Source organism: Petromyzon marinus, chromosome 1, assembly GCF_048934315.1.
Source record: "Petromyzon marinus isolate PM22_M1 ecotype Great Lakes invasive population chromosome 1, UKy_Petmar_22M1.pri1.0, whole genome shotgun sequence".
Lineage (NCBI taxonomy): Eukaryota > Metazoa > Chordata > Hyperoartia > Petromyzontiformes > Petromyzontidae > Petromyzon > Petromyzon marinus.
The window spans coordinates 1,223,966-1,246,033 of NC_133667.1; the positions used below are offsets into that span (position 1 = coordinate 1,223,966).

Sequence of the window (22,068 nt, forward strand, 5' to 3'; positions counted from 1 at the left end):
CCGCTAGTACACTCACAAGCACTACACTCACCACTAGTACACTCACCGCTAGTACACTCACAAGCACTACACTCACCACTAGTACACTCACCAGCACTACACTCACCACTAGTACACTCACCACTAGTACACTCACTACTAGTACACTCACCACTAGTACACTCACCACTCATCACTACACTCACTACTAGTACACTCACCACTAGTACACTCATCACTAGTACACTCACTACTAGTACACTCACCACTAGTACACTCATCACTAGTACACTCACCAGCACTACACTCACCACTAGTACACTCACCAGCACTACACTCACCACTAGTACACTCACCACTAGTACACTCACCAGCACTACACTCACCACTAGTACACTCACCACTAGTACACTCACCACTAGTACACTCACCGCTAGTACACTCACAAGCACTACACTCACCACTAGTACACTCACCACTAGCACACTCACCGCTAGTACACTCACAAGCACTACACTCACCACTAGTACACTCACCGCTAGTACACTCACAAGCACTACACTCACCACTAGTACACTCACCAGCACTACACTCACCACTAGTACACTCACCACTAGTACACTCACTACTAGTACACTCACCACTAGTACACTCACCACTCATCACTACACTCACTACTAGTACACTCACCACTAGTACACTCACCAGCACTACACTCACCACTAGTACACTCACCACTAGTACACTCACCACTAGTACACTCACAAGCACTACACTCACCACTAGTACACTCACCACTAGAACACTTACCACTAGTACACTCACCAGCACTACACTCACCACTAGTACACTCACCACTAGTACACTTACCACTAGTACACTTACCAGCACTACACTCGCCACTAGTACACTCACCACTAGTAAACTCACCACTAGTACACTCACCAGCACTACACTCACCAGCACTACACTCACCACTAGTACACTCACCAGCACTACACTCACCACTAGTACACTCACCACTACAGACCTGTCAACCCATTAGCAGTGCCCTACCTTATTACAGACCAATTCAGCCCTCATTGGTCACCCCCGTGCCCCTTATAAATCCGATAAACTCCCATCACAAGTGAGAAACACAAACACAGAGACAACACATTTTGTTTGCCCGATTGAAACGGCATGTAGGCCCTATGGACCTGAAAACTCAGTTTCCTTGTGCAAGAATTACGGCTAAAACCGTATGGTTTGACAGCTATTAAACCATCCCCATCCCATCAGGCAAAGCCCCCACTAAAGGGGGCCACCACAAATGATAGCCGTTCAACAGAAGTGGCCGACCCATCATCTTGGACATTTCTCGCGGGCGAACTGGAACCATTCTTTGACTCGAAGCTTTCGCTGACTGCAGGAACCCATACTCTGTGGGGTTCTTTCGGTAAAGTCACGCCTCACCAACTCACTCGTCTGTCTTCATCATAATGCCCCCCCCCCCGCTGCCCCCTCCCCCTCGCGACACCTTCCAGAACATTCTCCAGAAGATCCCTCTGTGATTGGCAGATACCGGTCTTTTGAACTCTGGTCCATCTCCCCCCCCTTGTTAATCCCAAGGGAATTACCCCAAAGGTCATCCTGACCCTGGCTGCTTTCGATGATGCTCAATAACCAAGTTCTTCTGTCTGCACAGCGTGGACATGCAGCCGTTCTGGAAAATACGAGTGGTGAACCACAACACTGGCAACACCGCCTTCACACGTGCCATGCTGGCGTTAGTTAATAGGTGCTCATTGACAGCACTTGCCCCAACAGTCTACACAGGTGTAAACGGAGATAGATTTTGTGTGCGCGTGTGAACAGAATTCGGCTTGCAGCGACAACCACACGCCTCACCAGCTCACCACTCCACACTCCTCACCAACTCACCACTCCACTCACCTCCACCAAACTCACCACTCCCCAACTCACCACTCCACACACCTCACCAGCTCACCACTCCACCCACCTCACCAGCTCACCACTCCACACGCCTCACCAACTCACCACTCCACCCACCTCACCACTCCCCAACTCACCACTCCACACACCTCCCACAACTCACCACTCACCAACTCACCACTCCACACACCTCACCAACTCACGCCTCACCAGCTCACCACTCCTCCCCTAAGACACCACTCCACACGCCTCACCAAATCACCACTCCACACACCTCACCAGCTCACCACTCCACACACCTCACCAACTCACCACTCAACACACCTCCCCCAACTCACCACTCCACACACCTCACCAACTCACCACTCCACACGCCTCACCAACTCACCACTCCACACACCTCACCAACTCACCACTCCACACGCCTCCCACAACTCACCACTCCACACACCTCCACCAAACTCACCACTCCCCAACTCACCACTCCCCAACTCACCACGCCTCACCAACTCACCACTCCACACGCCTCACCAACTCACCACTCCACACGCCTCACCAACTCACCACTCCACACGCCTCACCAACTCACCACTCACCAACTCACCACTCCACACGCCTCACCAACTCACCACTCCACACGCCTCACCAACTCACCACTCCACACGCCTCACCAACTCACCACTCACCAACTCACCACTCCACACGCCTCACCAACTCACCACTCCACACGCCTCACCAACTCACCACTCCACACACCTCACCAACTCCACACGCCTCACCAACTCACCACTCCACACACCTCACCAACTCCACACGCCTCACCAACTCACCACTCCACACGCCTCACCAACTCACCACTCCACACGCCTCACCAACTCAACACGCCTCACCAACTCACCACTCCACACGCCTCACCAACTCACCACTCCACACGCCTCACCAACTCACCACTCCACACGCCTCACCAACTCACCACTCCACACGCCTCACCAACTCACCACTCCACACACCTCACCAACTCCACACGCCTCACCAACTCACCACTCACCAACTCACCACTCCACACGCCTCACCAACTCACCACTCCACACGCCTCACCAACTCACCACTCCACACGCCTCACCAACTCAACACGCCTCACCAACTCACCACTCCACACGCCTCACCAGTTCACCACTCCACACGCCTCACCAACTCACCACTCCACACGCCTCACCAACTCACCACTCCACACGCCTCACCAACTCACCACTCCACACGCCTCACCTAAGACACCACTCCACACGCCTCACCAACTCACCACTCACCAACTCACCACTCCACACGCCTCACCAACTCACCACTCCACACGCCTCACCAACTCACCACTCCACACGCCTCACCAACTCAACACGCCTCACCAACTCACCACTCCACACGCCTCACCAGCTCACCACTCCACACGCCTCACCAACTCACCACTCCACACACCTCACCAACTCCACACGCCTCACCAACTCACCACTCCACACACCTCACCAACTCCACACGCCTCACCAACTCACCACTCCACACGCCTCACCAACTCACCACTCCACACGCCTCACCAACTCAACACGCCTCACCAACTCACCACTCCACACGCCTCACCAGCTCACCACTCCACACGCCTCACCAACTCACCACTCCACACGCCTCACCAACTCACCACTCCACACGCCTCACCAACTCACCACTCCACACGCCTCACCAACTCACCACTCCACACACCTCACCAACTCCACACGCCTCACCAACTCACCACTCACCAACTCACCACTCCACACGCCTCACCAACTCACCACTCCACACGCCTCACCAACTCACCACTCCACACGCCTCACCAACTCAACACGCCTCACCAACTCACCACTCCACACGCCTCACCAGCTCACCACTCCACACGCCTCACCAACTCACCACTCCACACGCCTCACCAACTCACCACTCCACACGCCTCACCAACTCACCACTCCACACGCCTGACCTAAGACACCACTCCACACGCCTCACCAACTCACCACTCACCAACTCACCACTCCACACGCCTCACCAACTCACCACTCCACACGCCTCACCAACTCACCACTCCACACGCCTCACCAACTCAACACGCCTCATCAACTCACCACTCCACACGCCTCACCAGCTCACCACTCCACACGCCTCACCAACTCACCACTCCACACGCCTCACCAACTCACCACTCCACACGCCTCACCAACTCACCACTCCACACGCCTCACCTAAGACACCACTCCATAAACAACCGTGCCGAGACCCACTGGGGGGCCCCACGGGACACCCACATTGGCACGCGTCCTGCCACCATCAATCGCGGACCCATCTCATCGCACGGCTCCCAGGTCGCCTCGAACGGAGCACCGCACAAGCAGCGCTTCGTCTCTCATGGAGGCCACGGAGGTTCACGCCACCAACCCGTACACGGGGCAGCAGCAGCAACAGCAGCAGGACGAGAAGCGGCAACAGTGTGAGGAGCAGAAGTCTTTTTTTTTACTTATTCAAAATCCACACTGAGGGGTTGTCCATAAATGACGTCACGCACCTAGGCGGGGGGTGGGGTCAGACATTTGTGATGTTTGACGAAGGAGGGGGGGGGTTGAGAAATGTGACGTCACATCAAAATGCGCAACTTTAAATAAATATAGAATTGTTATAACAACACTCCTACAACATCAGAGTGCAGGGCCACATTAAATACGCACTACAATGAGAATAGTTTAAAGCGATTTGAAGCCTGTTTTATTTTTAAAATGGTAATATGGTTTGGGGGGGGGGGTCTGACTTTGTGTGACGAGGGGGGGGGGTCAAAAATCGTCCAAAATCGCGTGACGTCATTTATGGACGGCCCCAGGGAGGGTCATACGACTCTTTTTGAGGAGGATCCTGCAAGTGGGTTTTTACTTTGCGATATTTTCATCCAATTAATGAGTGTTTATACTTGTGGGAGGAAACCAGAACATTCGGGAGAAAACCCCGCGCGTGCAAGGGGGCAACACTCTATCCCCGCGCAGCTGGCAATCGGTCCGCCTGCTGCGATGCCTTCTCACATCTTGAGAAGCTCCCACGGGGAGCTTCTCAAGATGTGTGCGATCCGCCGATCCTCGCCTCCAATGCTGGATTCCAGGCGTGCTTGCCACCACCGCCGCCCGGCTAAGGAAAGACGTAGTGGAGTCAGCGGAGGAGCGGATGCATTTACGGACAGTCATCGACTTACGAACACTATCTGTTCCTGAGCCACGTTCGTAAGTCGGCCGGTTTGTCAGTGAGAAGACCATAATACAACGTATTTAAATGTCCGTAGGTCAATGTTATGAAATGTGTTGCGGTTGAACAAAAAGGGGAGCACTGTTCAACTTATAATTAAGAATATTGTACATTTTAAGTCGATGTTATTTTGTATGTTTCATGTCAGCCGGTACGTTAAGTACGGGTGTTCATAAGGGGCCGTCCATAAATGACGTCACGCGATTTTGGCCGATATTTGACCCCCCCCTCGTCACAAAAAGTCAGACCCCCCCAAAACCATATTTCCATTTTGAAAATAAAACATGCTTCAAATCACTTTAAACTATTGTCATTGTAGTGCGTATTTAATGTGGCGCTGCCCTCTGATGTTGTAGGAGAAAATACGTATTAAAAAGGCGTTGGAAAGCAGAAATTTAGCATAAGATTCACTTGAAAATATTCAACGTCTAACTAAAACTGCAGATGTTCAGATTATATTGGTTTTCTCTTATAATTATAAAATATTAAAAGTAATTATAACCAGGGGGGGTGACAGGAGTGACATTCTGCGTGTAAGTGTACGACACTCGGTCTGGCGTGCAACTGCATTGTCAGAGCGTGTCCGCCAACCGATGGCATCTCGTTCAACAACCTGACTCTAAATCGTTCTTGATATTAACATAACGTTCTTGATATTAAATAGCTAAGTTAAAGTATACACATCCGCAGAGGTACCCCTTGACAAAGGAATTATTTCAATGAGCCATTTCAATGCTAAATTACATGCTAATTCCTTTGTCAAGGCGCGTGGTCTTTTTTCTTCTCACACAGCTTAAAGGTCGTGATCTAAGCGTGGCTTCTTCCACTCCAGCGCTGTCCTCCAGACAGTCTCGTCCCTTCACCTGATGAAGGCCGCTTGTGTTGTGGCCGAAACGTCGTGATTTTTTATTTTATTTTCACCTACGTGACTTTACCCAATAGAACCAGAGTATGGATCCTAGCAGTCACGAAAGCTTTAAATCTAGAAGTGTCACCAACTCACCATCGACAACGGCTGCACGCCTCCATCAGCACGTGGCTGGAGCCCCTTGTACACGACAGGAGGCGAGGCATTTTTTTGATTGAAACGGATGCCTTACAAAAACCTTCTACAACCACCTCCTTCGGGCCGATTATAATTTGCATGGTTTTTTTTTGGTTTGAAAGTCAGATTTTGTTAAATTGGTCAGTATCCTGCAGTTATCACCAGGTAGCCATCGAGAGATGCGGTGGCTTTGGAAGGCCTTCATCCAGCGGGGGATAGACCTTGGCTGATTCTGCTAAGCGTGAAGACCAGTGGCTCCTTTGAGTACAACTCTGTTTAAGGGAGGTGAAAGGAATGCAGTGCACTTGCGATATACGGTCGGAACAAACTCAAACAGTATGATTACATTAGGGGCCATCCATAAATGACGTCACGCGATTTTTGACCCCCCCCCCTCGTCACACAGCGTCGCAAGTCAGACCCCCCCCTCAAATGACGTCACAAAGCTCTGCCCCCCCCCCCGCAAAAAAATAAAACATGCTTCAATCTCGCTTTAAACTATTGTCATTGTAGTGCGTATTTAATGTGGCGCTGCACTCTGATGTTGTAGGAGTCGCGAAAACTTCAAATCTAGAAACAAAAAATAAAGTTATGTTTAACGGGAAGTTTCACAACAAGGGTTGCAACAAATATGAGAAATAACACAAAATAGGAAAAATATAAGAAAAATTACTTCGGAGTGTTAATTACACCGGAGAGATTATTTTATATTTTTGGTTCTTTCGGTAAAGTCACGTAGAAGGGAAACAATAAAATAATTGTCTTGCTGTGGTTTTCACACCTGATGATGATTGCTTGTGTTGCAGTGGAAACGACGTGAGAATTTTATTGTTTTATATTTTTATTATTTTGTTTCCCTTCTACGTGGTGACTTTACCGAAATAACCAAGAATATGAATCCCTGCAGTCACGAAAGCTTTAAATCAAAATTATTTAAAGTTGCGCATTTTGATGTGACGTCACATTTCTCAACCCCCCCCCCCCCAGGTGCGTGACGTCATTTATGGACGGCCCCTTAACAGACATTCTGATTGCAAAACAATAATTTATATTCGTAAGGCGCATTTCATCCGTAGATATCAAATGCACCCAAATCGTAAAAGAACAAAACCCACTATTGTAACGTACACAACATAATTTAATACATCAGTGGGACAACAAGTTTCGAGCAGCTTATGTTGGTGAAAAAGAACCAATTCTCGGACTGGACCGAGCGCGATGCGAATCATACGGCACGCACACGAGTTATACGTTTAACGTGTCGAGCGTGTATACACGTGTTGTGGGAAGCGGTGGTGTAGTGGTTAGCGCGCTGCATTACAAACCCTGGTTAAAACCGGGTTCGATTCCCGCTCAACGGCCAACACCGGTGACGATTATCTGAACCGTTCCTGGGCCTCCCCTAGGTCGACTCGACCTCAAATTAGTACCTTGTGAGATGTGTTAACATCGCCACTGTGGAGACAAAGACGCCCGGGCGTGGTGTTGGCCACCCACCCCCTCGTGTGCCGTGCCGGCCTTCATAGGTGCTGCTCGCTAACAGCACTTGCCCCTACAGTCTGTTACAGGCTACACGGGGGATCCTTTCTTTGACACGTGCCGTTACGTGTCGATTAAAACCCCTCCCCCGGGACACCCTTGCCAACGAGACGTGTCCATCCCAAGGGATTTATACAGCCGAAATAGTTCAATAAATACAATAAATAGTCCCAACCCCCCCCTCCCCCCCCAGGTTAAATATAATACGAAGCCACCACGTGCAAGAAGCGACCTTAAGTGATCACAGGCGCGGCGACTCGCAGCCGAAGTTAGACGATTCGGTAGCCGTGTCATGATCACGTTTTGTTTTACCGAGGGGAAACCTCACCCGGGTCGCACGCCTCGTTGAAGGCTCCAGTAGTCGAGGGTGGCCGATGTTGCTGCTGTGCGTGAAACCAACCCAAGTAATTTCGCAAGGTGATTTTTCACCATTGGGATGATGCTTTGGACAATATCAGTTCGACGAGTTCGACTGTGTGGGTTATTTTGTTGTTGTTTTAGCTTAGGGGTCGGGCACAGTTGGGAATATTCGGTCTCGTTATCGTGCCCGACCGCCAGCCATTGCTTTTTCCCCCCACACATGGCAAGAGGCCTGGTCGGTAGGCCTTGCGAGGCCTTTCAAATGTACGTTGAACTTTTTTCGCACCGTACGTAGACAACCATGCTAATCGGAGGTGCGGAGATACGGGTGAGGTGGGTGAGTGAGGGGGTGGGTGGGTGAGCGAGGGGTGAGTGAGGGAGTGGGTGGGTGAGCGAGGGGTGAGTGGGTGAGTGAGAGGGTGAGTGGGTGTGTGTGGGTGAGTGAGGGGGTGAGGGAGTGGGTGGGTGAGCGAGGGGTGAGTGAGGTGAGTGGGTGAGGGAGTGGGTGGGTGAGCGAGGGGTGAGTGAGTGGGTAAGGGGGGTGAGTGGGTGAGGGAGTGGGTGTGTGAGGTGGTGAGTGGGTGGGTGAGGAGAAACGGCTGTACGAATGCGATGGAGACGCTGCTGCTGTCCGCCCGTCGATTCTGCCACGAAGATTCAGCACTGAACGGCCGTCTCTCCGTGACAGCGCATTTGTTTTTGCACAGATTTCTCTTTTCCATTCGGGATACCACCCCCCTCCTACCACCCTCTTGCTCCCTCCCTCTGTCTTATTCAAGGTGCAGGGGTTCCTCCAGGAGCCAGCAGACGAGGTGCAATGCTAGGGGGCTCGTGGTACAGCTGGGATTGGTGTCTGATCTCTAGTTTTATCAGTGTTCTGAACGAGGACACTGAACTTCTCACCACTCAGCCTTGGTCATTCGTACGGACCAGACGCCGCAGCGATGATCACTAAGACACAGGTCACACGCTACGGGTAGAAAAAACGCGCTTCACGCACCACTCACAGTCTCGCTCGGAGCCACCGCTCCACGCAGGGCCCCGTCTGCTCGGAACACCAATCACAGCACTGCCACGGCCTACAGCTACTACTACACCTCACTTACACCGGCCGGGCGGAAACCTCTACCACGGACTACCGCGTCGCATTCCTCCAGACACCCAACGATCATTTACACAAAGTGCTACGTCACTAAACACGGGACAACAAGCAACACGGACGACGGAAAGTGCACGTGAGGTTAAATTTTGATTGCAGTCAGGGAGGATGTATTCCCGCCCCCGTCATCTCAATTTGGGAGTGTTTCATCCAGCAGTGGATTGACCATGGCCGATCGCTGATGGGATCCTCATCTCCTACCGACGCCCGCACCACACGCGATACTGTGGGAGGACCACAGTTTACACTGCACATCGTGCAGCACTTGTGAATTTAAATTGTGGAGGTTTAAGCACGGAGCCTACGCCGTTGAGAATCCCCGGGTTCGAGTCTGGATCTCAACAGCCGGTGGGGGTGAAGCTGGGTGTTTTCGAGCGCAGGGAGTAAATGGTCTCAGCCTGGTCAACAACGACTGCAACAAAAAAAACACATCTCTAATAAAGCGGAACGTGCGGGGAATTGCAGCGCTCCCTAGCGTGGGTTAAGAGGTCACGTGAAGGCATCTCAGAAGCAGTTCTGCCATATCACCTTCCTCGGACCGTTCTCTTGACACACGGGGCGATGCCCTGCTCTGCGACAGTTCTCTTAGCGGGCAAATCGTCATCTCACGCCATGGTGTGGATAGCGGCCGATAGCGTGAGTGGAGAAGAGGCAAGATGTACGAATTCTCGCTGGCCTAGCAGAGGACAGATGGCGGGGTAGGCCTGCTTTGTGCCGTGTACACCTGGGCTGCGATGGCAGAGGAATTTGCTGTTCAATTTGGTCTCGGTGACAACAGAGGATTGCCAGCTGTTCAACTCAACCGCCACTCAAGAGACCGCATCGACGGCCGTGCACAACCGTGGCGCTGCAAAGCTGCATGCACATCCCAACGATCTGCTGCGCTGCCGATCGCACTCGAAATCGTGCAACCTAAATCACTTGGGAGCTGCTTCTGTCCACGCCTGGGCGAGCAGTTGCGCGCGCCAACGGCGTGTCCGGCCATGCCCCTTACAGCGACTGTTCGCAAGCGCGCACGTGGCCAATTACGCCACTGCAAATCGCTGAGCAGACCGCCACTTGCAAGCAGAATCCGCCTCGACTGCAAAGCGGCCGGTAGCGCAAACCGCTCGCAACTGGCGACGGGGAACGTCCAAACATTAGCAATGCGGTTGCATGCAACAGATGGCTCAGGTGTGGAAGCGCTTTCACAAAACGCAGCTTTGCTGCGGGGCGGCGGGGGAGGGGGGTTGTTGGCGCAGTTTTTGCGTTGGGTGTGTGCACCAGCGCGTGAGCTCCGCAATGAGCCCACGCCACCCAGCCTCTGCCTCACGACCTCCCTACAGCTCGTCTTTCGAGTGCTCCCCTAGCGAGTCCTCCTCCTTAACCTCATCTTTCTCCTCCTCCTCCACCTCCTCCTCCTTCTCATCGTCATCTTCGTCATCGTCCTCCTCCTCCTCGCTGTCCTCGGCCGGGTCAGGGTCCTGCTTGCCGGGGGTCGCGTCCCCCTCGTTACCGCCATCGTCGTTGTCACTGTCTTCGCGCTTCCTTCTCTCCTCCTTCATCTTTCTCTCCGCGTCCTAGCGGAGGGAAAGATGAGATAGGTTTAGTTTTGTCGCATCATTTACAGAAACCGATGGGTTTCAATAACGGGCCGCACGTACCGCACAACAAGACAGGCCGAGGGCACCGTCCACGTGAGCAAGTCTGCGCAATTTATATAGCCGGCCAGGTGGCGCAGCACCTCCGATCCTCCGATTAGCTTCCCCCGCACCTCCGGTTAGCACGGTTGGATACGTACGGTGCGAAAGAAGTTCAACAAACGTACATACAGAGCGAACGGCTCAGAATCGGAAGGCGGTGAATAAGAACCCTCACTGAGGGATCGACCCTGCACGTGGATCGGGTGGCTCCTCACCCACCTTGGTGAGCCCCCAGGTCTTCTTGGCAACCTCCTCCGCATACTGCTCATCGTCGGTGATGAGGAAGTTGTCGAATATCGTGCCCGACTTCACCTGCACAGTCGCCGTGTACACGCACACACGTGTAAAAGACAAAGATCCCCCGTGTAGCCTTAACAGATTGTGGGGGCAAGTGCTGTCGGCGAGCACCTATGAAGGCCGGCTCGGCACACTAGGGAGTGGGTGGCCAACACCACGCCCGGCCGCCTTTGTCTCCCCAGTGGCGATGTTTGCGCACCATACCGGGCACTCATCTGAGGCCGAGTTGGCCTAGGGGAGGCCCACGACCGGTGCAGATAATCGTCACCGGGGGATGGTCGTGAGCGGGAATCGAACTCAGGTCGCCGGGTTCGTAGCGCAGCGCGCTAACCGCTACCACTACCTTTGCCCACACGCACACAGGTACACACATGCACGGAGGGAAAGGGGCGAGCGGCGGAGGGCACGAGGCGCATGGGGGGGTGCGCGTGCGGACGTGGGGGGAGCGGTATTGGTCTCACCTGCCAGAGGTCGAGACCCAGCACCCCGATGTTGTCGAAATAGTAAATGTTGGGGTCGGACGCGAAGTCCGGGTTGTCGATCTTGGGGTGAACCCACGTGCCCTTGTAGTCTGGGTTGCTGATCTGCTTGGGTTTCCACTCGCTCTGCAAAACGGGGCAGTTTGACCGTCGGCTACGCACCGGTCGCGCGCACCACGCTGCAACACATCGCGCCAGTCGTGCCAGGCCACTCGCACCACGCTATTTGCGCACTGCCACACAAATCACACCACTCACACCGCACCGTACGCACCAATTCGGACCCTAACGACAGCACACACCATGGTGGTATTAATGGTAGCAGTTGTGGTAGTGGCGGCAATGGTGAAGGTGGTGGTGGCGTTGGTGGTAGTGGTGGTAGCAGTTGTGGTAATGGCGGCAATGGTGAAGGTGGTGGTGGTGGTGTTGGTGGTAGCAGTTGTGGTGAAGGTGGCGGTGGATGCGCACACCTTAAAGTCGGGGTTCTCCACCATGGGCGGTTCCCACTCCCCGTCCATTTCGTCGTCCCAATCGTCCGGCTTCTTGGCGTCTGGGTCAGGGATGTGCTCCGGCTGGTCCCAATCCTGCAGGTGCAAGAGATAGGGGGCAGAAGATCAAACCAGGAAAATACCGCGGCAGGGAAGACGGGAGACAGGAGGTAACAGGAGGAGATACAAACAAGAAGAGAGAATGAGACAGGAGGGGATGGGAGGAGGAGAGGAGGAGATGAGAGGACAGAGGAGGGAAGACCGCAGACAGAAGATCAGAGAAAAACACAGGAGGGGAGATGTTCGGCGAGATGGGTAGACACGAGAGTGGACTGTAAGACACCGGAGACACGGCAGGGAACAGGAGACACGGCAGGGGGCTGGAGAGGGGGACAGGAGGCACGGCGGGGAACGGGAGGAGACACGGGAGGGGGCTGGAGAGGGGGACAGGAGACACGGCAGGGAACAGGAGGAGACACGGCAGGGGGCTGGAGAGGGGGACAGGAGACACGGCAGGGAACAGGAGGAGACACGGCAGGGGGCTGGAGAGGGGGACAGGAGGCACGGCGGGGAACGGGAGGAGACAGGAGACACGGGAGGAGATTGGTAGGAGCGGGGCGAGGCCGCTCCTGGGTGAGCTACCTCGGGCTTGGTGTCGTGGGGGTCATCAATGGACGGCCGCTCATCCCAGTCGTCGGGGCGCACGGCCGCGGGGTCCTCGACCCTGCGTGGGGGCAGCACGTCCCAGTCGTCCTCGAGGCTGCCCGACTCCACGCGCTCGCCGTCGATCTTCACCTCGTACGTCTGGTCCGGCCGCAGGACCAGCGTGTAGAGGTGCGTGAACTCGTCGTCCTGCGCGCCCCCCACCCACCGGCACAAGCGCGCGCGCGCGGGTCAGTGAACGCGCCGTCAGGCGGTACGTTGAGGCGCGCACAACCCCCTGCGGTTCGACGAGAGGTCACAATTCACCGTCGCGATTCAATTGAGGAATCGATTCTCGTTGGTTTTGTTTCTTTCTCAACGCCTATTTTGGTTCTCATTTGCACGGTCTTTGTGCTTTCCATTTGCCCAAATGCAACGCCAACTTGACTGTGCACGTACAGTCCTTCTGTCATTTGGTGCACATCATCGGGAGCGATTCGTCTAATCGTTCACCACGCTGGTCAGTGCAGATTGGTGCACGCTGGGAGCATAGACGCAGGGGCAACGTACAGTACAACAAGTTCTGCTAAAATGCCCTCTTGATACAAAACCTTTCCAGCATGGCGGTTATCGACCAACGTGCTATCTGGCCTCGACCCCATTGAGCTTCCGACAACTGGCAAGATCGGGAGCATTCCAGATTATATAGTTTGAGAAGTGCTCATTTGTTATCAGGTTGAATTTGTCAGATCAGCCCTTGTAACGGGAACCGAGCCACTGCCGACATGCAGCGGCGTCCACAAGGAGCTGCTCACCCTGCAGCGGATGTCCTTGTTGATGAGGTGGTTCTTGCCCTTGTAGTTGATGATCACGTGCACCTTCTTCGTGCCGGGCCCACAGATGTCCGGGCCTTCGGCGACGAGACAAACAACGGCATCACACTTTCGCGACTCACCCGCTGCAACGATTCCATTGATCTTTGTCACTATTCGGGGTCACGAATCGCCGTTTCGTTTAGGCTTGTGGCATTCCCGTAGAATGACGCGGCTGCTAGCGAGGTTTTCATCAGGCATGGAAGGATTCACCATCAATTCGATGATGATTCATTGCCACAGATGTAACATTTAAGATGGAAGACCCCCGATGAGCTATGAAGCTCTTGTTCGCAGGTGTCCACAGCCCATGCCGAGGTTGGCAATGCTGGAAAATTACAATCACACGTAAACTCATTAACACATGAACTCGAACAAAGCAACAGAAGAATATATTTTCGATTTGACGCCAAGATCGAATTGATTCGTCTTGTCTGTCTCGTTTGTACCGTCTGCCTTATTCTGTATTCTTTGTGTCTCGTTACCCTCAAGACGTATTAATTTTCTTACGTATGTTCAGACGTCATAATTGAGCCTTCGATGGTGTGTGTCGCGAGTTTCAGAATCGCTATTTCCGCTACTTTATTTTTTCAATGGAAACCCAGAGATCCGTTACATTTCCTCCAAAAAAGAAAATCCGACGGAAAGAACTCCTCCGTCATCGCGTGGACGTGGCCCAACGTCCCCCGCATGCCCCGGTGGGCGGCTACCGGAACCCGGGCCGGGGCGATCAGCGGCCTCACCGAACATGAGGTAGTATCGCGAGTCCCCGTGCATGTCCTGCTGGTCGAGCTCGGCGGGGAACAGCTTGACGTAGCCGCCGCCGCAATCGATGTCCTGCTCGTGCTTGACGCTGAACTGCAGCACAAGCGTGCGGCCCTTGTTGCTGAAGGGCGGAAACGCGGCCGAGATGGCATAGAAGCGCACGTCCTGGGTCGTCTGCAGGCCTGGGAGGGCGGCGCATGCGCGGCGAGTTACGATTCACCGCGGCAGCTTCATCTGCCCCATCGCCAGACGTGCAAATTGGTGGGGGGGGCGGGTCGTAGTTCGATTCAAGAATGTATTCTTTCGGTGTTGTTTTTACCGCCTCACTTTCAGATTGTCTTTATTTGTGACGACGACGGCTATGCCGATGATGAAAATGGCAGCGATGGTGGCGATGGTGTGAGGATGACGATGAACGTGACGACCAGGTTTAAAGCTTTCGTGACTGCTAGGATCCATACTCTTTGGTTCTATTGGGTAAGGTCACGTAGGTGAAAATAAAATAACAAAAAATCACGACGTTTCGGCCACAACACAAGCGGCCTTCATCAGGTGAAGGGACGAGACTGTCTGGAGGACAGCGCTGGAGTCCAGCGCGTGACTTTACCCAATAGAACCAAAGAGTATGTGACGACCAGGCCCCATGCAGCACTCACACCTTTGTCTCTCTCTGCGTCGCCGTAGAAAGCACCGGCTGAGAGCCTCATTTTTCCATAGTCGGACTTGTGTTGGGACTCCACCCAGCGGGGCTGCCATCCATCTGCATGCGCACACACACACACACGCGCGTGCGCGCGTGCATCCATAACATCACCATCATCATCAGCGCGTGGCCAATAACACTGCTGGATCAAGGCCTCCCCCCAGGCAGTCACCATCTCTCATGGTTTTGCGATGTTGCAATCCACCCAGCACCTGTCCACATAAGCTCATTCAATCTTGATTTGAAGCTTTCGTGACTGCAGGAATCCACACTCTTTGGTTCCTTTGTCAAAATTCACGTAGCTATTATTATTTCTACCCACGTGACTTGACCGAAAGCTCGTTCAATTCGCTCAATCTCTCTCGGTCGTCACTTGCATCCCCTTGGCTGGTTAGGCCGCCCGCCCGCCCGCCCCCCGTAATTCTCGACTAGGGCGGTGAAGCAAAGACGACAACTCCGTCGCGATTGAATTTGCCTCTTGATTCGGGGTCCCGTACATTCAGCGATCATCCCACCCCAACGGTGAGAGCTGTGGCAGGAGCCTCCTGATAAAGAGAGGCGTGAGACACAGCGAGAGGGATTTTATGGACAAACAAGCAAAGTAATAGTGACATTTAAAAATACACTGGACAGCTACTGTGGGGCCGTCCATAAATGACGTCACGCACCTAGGGAGGGGGGTCAAAAATCGCGTGACGTCATTTATGGCCGGACCCTGTGCTGTATTTGCGTGTACAATAATAATAAACAAAAAAATGGGGGGAGTGGGGGGCCTGAAATGCTTTGTGTAAGCTACCCAAATTATAAACATACCATACAACTATAATATTGCGCCTTCAGTGGGCTATCGCAGGTGAAACAATTCCCCACATCGATCGAGCACGCACGTACATAATTGCGGAGATATTTTTTGTTTTGTTTTTAATGAGGCGTGGACGTGCGTTGCAAGAGGAGGCCAATGACTCTCTTAGATAGAGCTTCCCACCCGGGGTGTCCCTCAGGCAGGGCGCGAGTCGGCACTTGCGGGCCTGCGCCTATACCCCCTCGCTAAACCGGGTTAAATAGCGAGAACGTCGACCAAAAAAAAATAGTACAATCGTTACTATCATACACACACACACACAAATTTACCGATCACATTTTATAATCCCCGACCGTAGGTTGATGACGACGTAAATTGCTAATGGAGGAATAACAATAAACAATAATTATTGTTGATGTGAGGGGATTCGCTGGGGCCCGTTACATCGCTCGTCTGAGGGGGTGGTGGGGATTTCATTGGCGGGAAAACGACGACGCCGCCTCGGTTATGAGGCGAACAAAGGACAGCGATTTAATCGACGGGCGAACGAAGCTAATTTGACGACAGGCGATCGGTGACCGAATGAATGGATGATGAATGAATGGAACGAGTGCGTGACGCGCGATCTCACCGCCGTCGCTGAACCTCTCCTCGAAAAACACCTCGGCTATAGCCCACGAGGCCGTGAGCCACAAGGTCAGCACGGCCTTCATCATCGCCGCCGACGACGACGACAATAACACTGACGGATAAGAACCACAACAACAATTACAAGCACCAGCAGCAGCAACAACCACCACCGCCGCCAACCACAAACTCGTGACGGCTGCCCGCCACACGGACGGCGCAGATTGGCTGCCGCGGCCCCAACGACAACGCAGTTGATTTCCCAGCGCGGATAAGCATCGCGATTGGATTTAGTGGAGCGGATACGCGGCGGCCGCGACACGGCGTTAGATTTACTGGCGCGGATAAGCATCGCGATTGGATTTACTGGAGCGGATACGCGGCGGCCGCGACACGGCGTTAGATTTACTGGCGCGGATAAGCATCGCGATTGGATTTACTGGAGCGGATACGCGGCGGCCGCTACACGGCGTTAGATTTACTGGCGCGGATAAGCATCGCGATTGGATTTACTGGAGCGGATAAGCTCGTTAGATTTACTGGCCCGAATAGGCGATGGCGGTACATTTCCTAGTACGGATGAGCGACGTCTGCAGCAGGACGTGATTAGTCCCCCGCAAATTGCCGTGCAAGCAGCCGTAGCTACCATTAAATCATTCGCTCATTGATTCCTTTACTCAATTCTTCAGGAGCTCATACGATCGATTTATTAATTCCTGTGTCTTCACTCGATTATCTCCTTCAACTGTTCCGAGATTCTACCGATTCCTTCACGAATGCCCAGATTCATTCATGGACTCCTTTTACTCATTCAAATATTTCACCGTGCTCCATCGATACAAAGCGCTATGGGGCCGTCCATAAATGACGTCACGCACCTGAGGGGGGTCAGACATTTGTGACGATGTGACGAGGGGAGGGGGTGAGAAGTGTGACGTCACATAAAAATGCGCAACTTTAAATATAGACACGTTCTACTTAATTAAATATTTTGTTCTCCTACAACAGAGTGCAGCGCCACATTAAATACGCGCTACAATTACGATAGTTTAAAGCGATTTGAAGCATGTTTTATTTTCAAAATAGAAATATGGTTTTTGGGTAGGGGGGAGGGGCAGAGCTTTGTGACGCCATATTTGATGGGACGTCTGACTCTTTGTGACGTCATGTGACGAGGGGGGGTCAAAAATCCTTCAAAATCGCGTGACGTCATTTATGGACGGCCCCTATGAAGAAAGAGGCTCAAAGTGTTTTGGAGAAGCGTGGATCAGCCATCGAACGAACACTGCAGTCACCGCATCTCACGGCCCTTTCAGATGCGCCTCTGCGGCCGTCTGGAACGCTCTTCCTTCCCATATTAGGAAGCCAGTGGAGCTACGCACTGAAAAATTTGATACTCCGACTGATGCTCCTGTTGTTTGTGGAGTGACTCATGCAGCCAGCTATTGGTCTAGGGTTTGGTGTTAAATGTTATTTATGTAGTTTATTGTTAAAAATTCGGTCACGGTTCCTATGATCACTGTTACATTGCATTTATGGCTTTATTTTGGTGATTTCTAAAAGTTTTTTGGTTTGGCCATGTTTTTTGTTTATTGTAGTACGGAGTTAGACTGATGGCCTTAATCTAAGTTTTCTTGATGTTGTTGTTAGACTTGCATCCCACTGGGATTTTTGCACACAGCGTTGGTGTACGGTGCTATTTCAGAAATATTTTGATGTTTTTTCCTGGATTTTCTGTTTGCACAGTCACACAGTCACTTTAAGATGTTTTCTTGTTCGTGTTTTTGTTTGTTGCAGTTGCACCCAATTCAAGAGCCGAATGGCTCACAGGGCTCGAAACCAAATAAATGAAACTATGAGATTGACAAACTCATTTATTTGGAACTCATTTTGTGCCTAGTTTGTTGTCCTTCCCCCGCACCTCCGGTTAGCTACGTACGGTGCGAAAGAATGGCGGAGCCAGGATCTTCAGGTAGTAGGGGGCAACTCCTCCAGCAATGAAAAATGTTAGAGGAGTTGTTAGTAAGGAGTTGTTAGTAAGGAGTATAACCGCTTTGCCGTTACTTATTGCCAATTATGGACTCAGACTATTGTCCTATCATCTCAGAGTCCCTGGCACGTAATAATATGCTACACAGTGGCAGTGGGGATCGCAAAATGCCGATGTATCACTAATAAACCCCAATGATCCGATCGAAATTAGGGATTTCTATCAGATCATTGGGGGGGGGGGGGGGGTACGTGTCCCCCCCCCCACCCTACTGGCTCCGCCAGTGCATACGTGCTTCAGAGTAAGGAACGCAAGGCGGCATCATACTGGCCAACCACGGTGTGGGCAGCCGCGAGAGCGCATGCACTCGAGAAGATGCCCAAACGTGGAGACGGAGCGATCGCAACCTCGCGTGCCGAAGCGAAATTGGGCAGCTCTGTGCGTTGGAACTTCTTTCGCAATAGCGTACGTACAACTACAACACAATAGTACAATAAACTACAACACAATAGTACAACTACAACACAATAGTACAATAAACTGCAACACAATAGTACAATAAACTACAACACAATAATACAACTACAACACAATAGTACAATAAACTGCAACACAATAGTACAATAAACTGCAACACAATAGTACAATAAACTGCAACACAATGGTACAATAAACTACAACACAATAGCGTACGAACAATAAACTACAACAAAATAGTACAATAAACTACAACACAATAGTTCAATCAACTACAACACAATAGTACAATAAACTACAACACAATAGTACAATAAACTACAACACAATAGTACAATAAACTACAACACAATAGTACAATAAACTGCAACACAATAGCGTGCGAACAATAAACTACAACAAAATAGAACAATAAACTACAACACAATAGTACAATAAACTACAACACAATAGTACAATAAACTGCAACACAATAGTACAATAAAATGCAACACAATAGTAAAACTACAACACAATAGTAAAACTACAACACAATAGTAAAACTACAACACAATAGTACAATAAACTACAACACAATAGTACAACAAACTGCAACACAATAGTACAATAACACAATAGTACAACACAATAGTACAATAAACTGCAACACAATAGTGCAATAAACTGCAACACAATAATACAATAACACAATAGTACAATAACACAATAGTACAATAAACTACAACACAATAGTTCAGTACAACTACAACACAATAGTACAATAAACTGCAACACAATAGTACAATAACACAATAGTACAATAAACTGCAACACAATAGTACAAATACAACAATAGTACAATAAACTACAACACAATAGTTCAGTACAACTACAACACAATAGTACAATAAACTGCAACACAATAGTACAATAACACAATAGTACAATAAACTGCAACACAATAGTACAACTACAACACAATAGTACAATAAACTGCAACACAATAGTACAATAACACAATAGTGCAAATACAACACAATAGTACAATAAACTACAACACAATAGTACAATAAACTACTACACAATGGTACAATAAACTACAACACAATAGCGTACGAACAATAAACTACAACAAAATAGTACAATAAACTACAACACAATAGTTCAATCAACTACAACACAATAGTACAATAAACTACAACACAATAGTACAATAAACTACAACACAATAGTACAATAAACTGCAACACAATAGCGTGCGAACAATAAACTACAACAAAATAGAACAATAAACTACAACACAATAGTACAATAAACTACAACACAATAGTACAATAAACTGCAACACAATAGTACAATAAAATGCAACACAATAGTAAAACTACAACACAATAGTAAAACTACAACACAATAGTACAATAAACTACAACACAATAGTACAACAAACTGCAACACAATAGTACAATAACACAATAGTACAACACAATAGTACAATAAACTGCAACACAATAGTACAATAAACTGCAACACAATAATACAATAACACAATAGTACAATAACACAATAGTACAATAAACTACAACACAATAGTTCAGTACAACTACAACACAATAGTACAATAAACTGCAACACAATAGTACAATAACACAATAGTACAATAAACTGCAACACAATAGTACAAATACAACAATAGTACAATAAACTACAACACAATAGTTCAGTACAACTACAACACAATAGTACAATAAACTGCAACACAATAGTACAATAACACAATAGTACAATAAACTGCAACACAATAGTACAACTACAACACAATAGTACAATAAACTGCAACACAATAGTACAATAACACAATAGTGCAAATACAACACAATAGTACAATAAACTACAACACAATAGTACAATAAACTACTACACAATAGTACAATAAACTACAACACAATAGTACAATAAACTGCAACACAATAGTACAATAAACTACAACACAATAGTACAATAAACTGCAACAATAGTACAACTACAACACAATAGTACAATAAACTGCAACACAATAGTACAATAAACTACAACACAATAGTACAATAAACTGCAACACAATAGTTGAATAAACTACAACACAATAGTACAATAAGCTGAAACACAATAGTACAATAAACTACAACACAATAGTACAATAAACTGCAACACAATAGTACAATAAACTGCAACACAATAGTACAAGAACACAATAGTACAATAAACTGCAACAATAGTACAACTACAGCACAATAGTACAACTACAACACAACAGTACAATAAACTACAACAATATTACAACTACAACACAATAGTACAATAAACTACAAGACAATAGTACAATAAACTACAACACAATATTACAACTACAACACAATAGTACAATAAACTGCAACACAATAATACAATAAACTACAACACAAAGTACAATAAAGTACAACACAATAGTACAACTACAACACAATAGTACAACTACAACACAATAGTACAACTACAAAAGTACAATAAACTACAACACAATATTACAAATACAACACAATAGTACAATAAACTGCAACACAATACAATAAACTACAACACAAAGTACAATAAACTACAACACAATAGTACAACTACAACACAATAGTACAACTACAACACAATAGTACAACTACAAAAGTACAATAAACTACAACACAATATTACAACTACAACACAATAGTACAATAAACTACAACACAATAGTACAATAAACTACAACACAATAGTACTATAAACTGCAACAACACAAAAATGAGTCTTCTGAACGAAGACATGGCGACAGGGAGAGGAGGCCTTCATCCAGTGCCTCACAATGACGGTAATGCATCGCTCGTCCGTAGAGTGGGACGCACCACGATGATCATCCGCAGGGCCCGTGCGCGCACAGAGCGAGGACACGCAGG

General features: G+C 49.8%; 1 protein-coding gene across 1 annotated transcript; it reads right to left on the bottom strand.

Annotated features, from left to right (window-relative positions):
• Positions 1 to 7,382: 7,382 nt before the first annotated feature.
• LOC116942029 (calreticulin-like) lies at positions 7,383 to 16,935 on the bottom strand. Its single transcript, XM_032953561.2, has 9 exons — positions 16,685 to 16,935; positions 15,207 to 15,308; positions 14,527 to 14,730; positions 13,727 to 13,821; positions 12,912 to 13,121; positions 12,252 to 12,365; positions 11,764 to 11,907; positions 11,225 to 11,317; positions 7,383 to 10,882 (listed from the first exon to the last, which is right to left on the bottom strand). The coding sequence occupies exons 1-9, from the start codon at positions 16,767 to 16,769 to the stop codon at positions 10,643 to 10,645; spliced, it is 1,287 nt and encodes a 428-aa protein (XP_032809452.2). The 5' UTR covers positions 16,770 to 16,935; the 3' UTR covers positions 7,383 to 10,642.
• Positions 16,936 to 22,068: the final 5,133 nt, after the last annotated feature.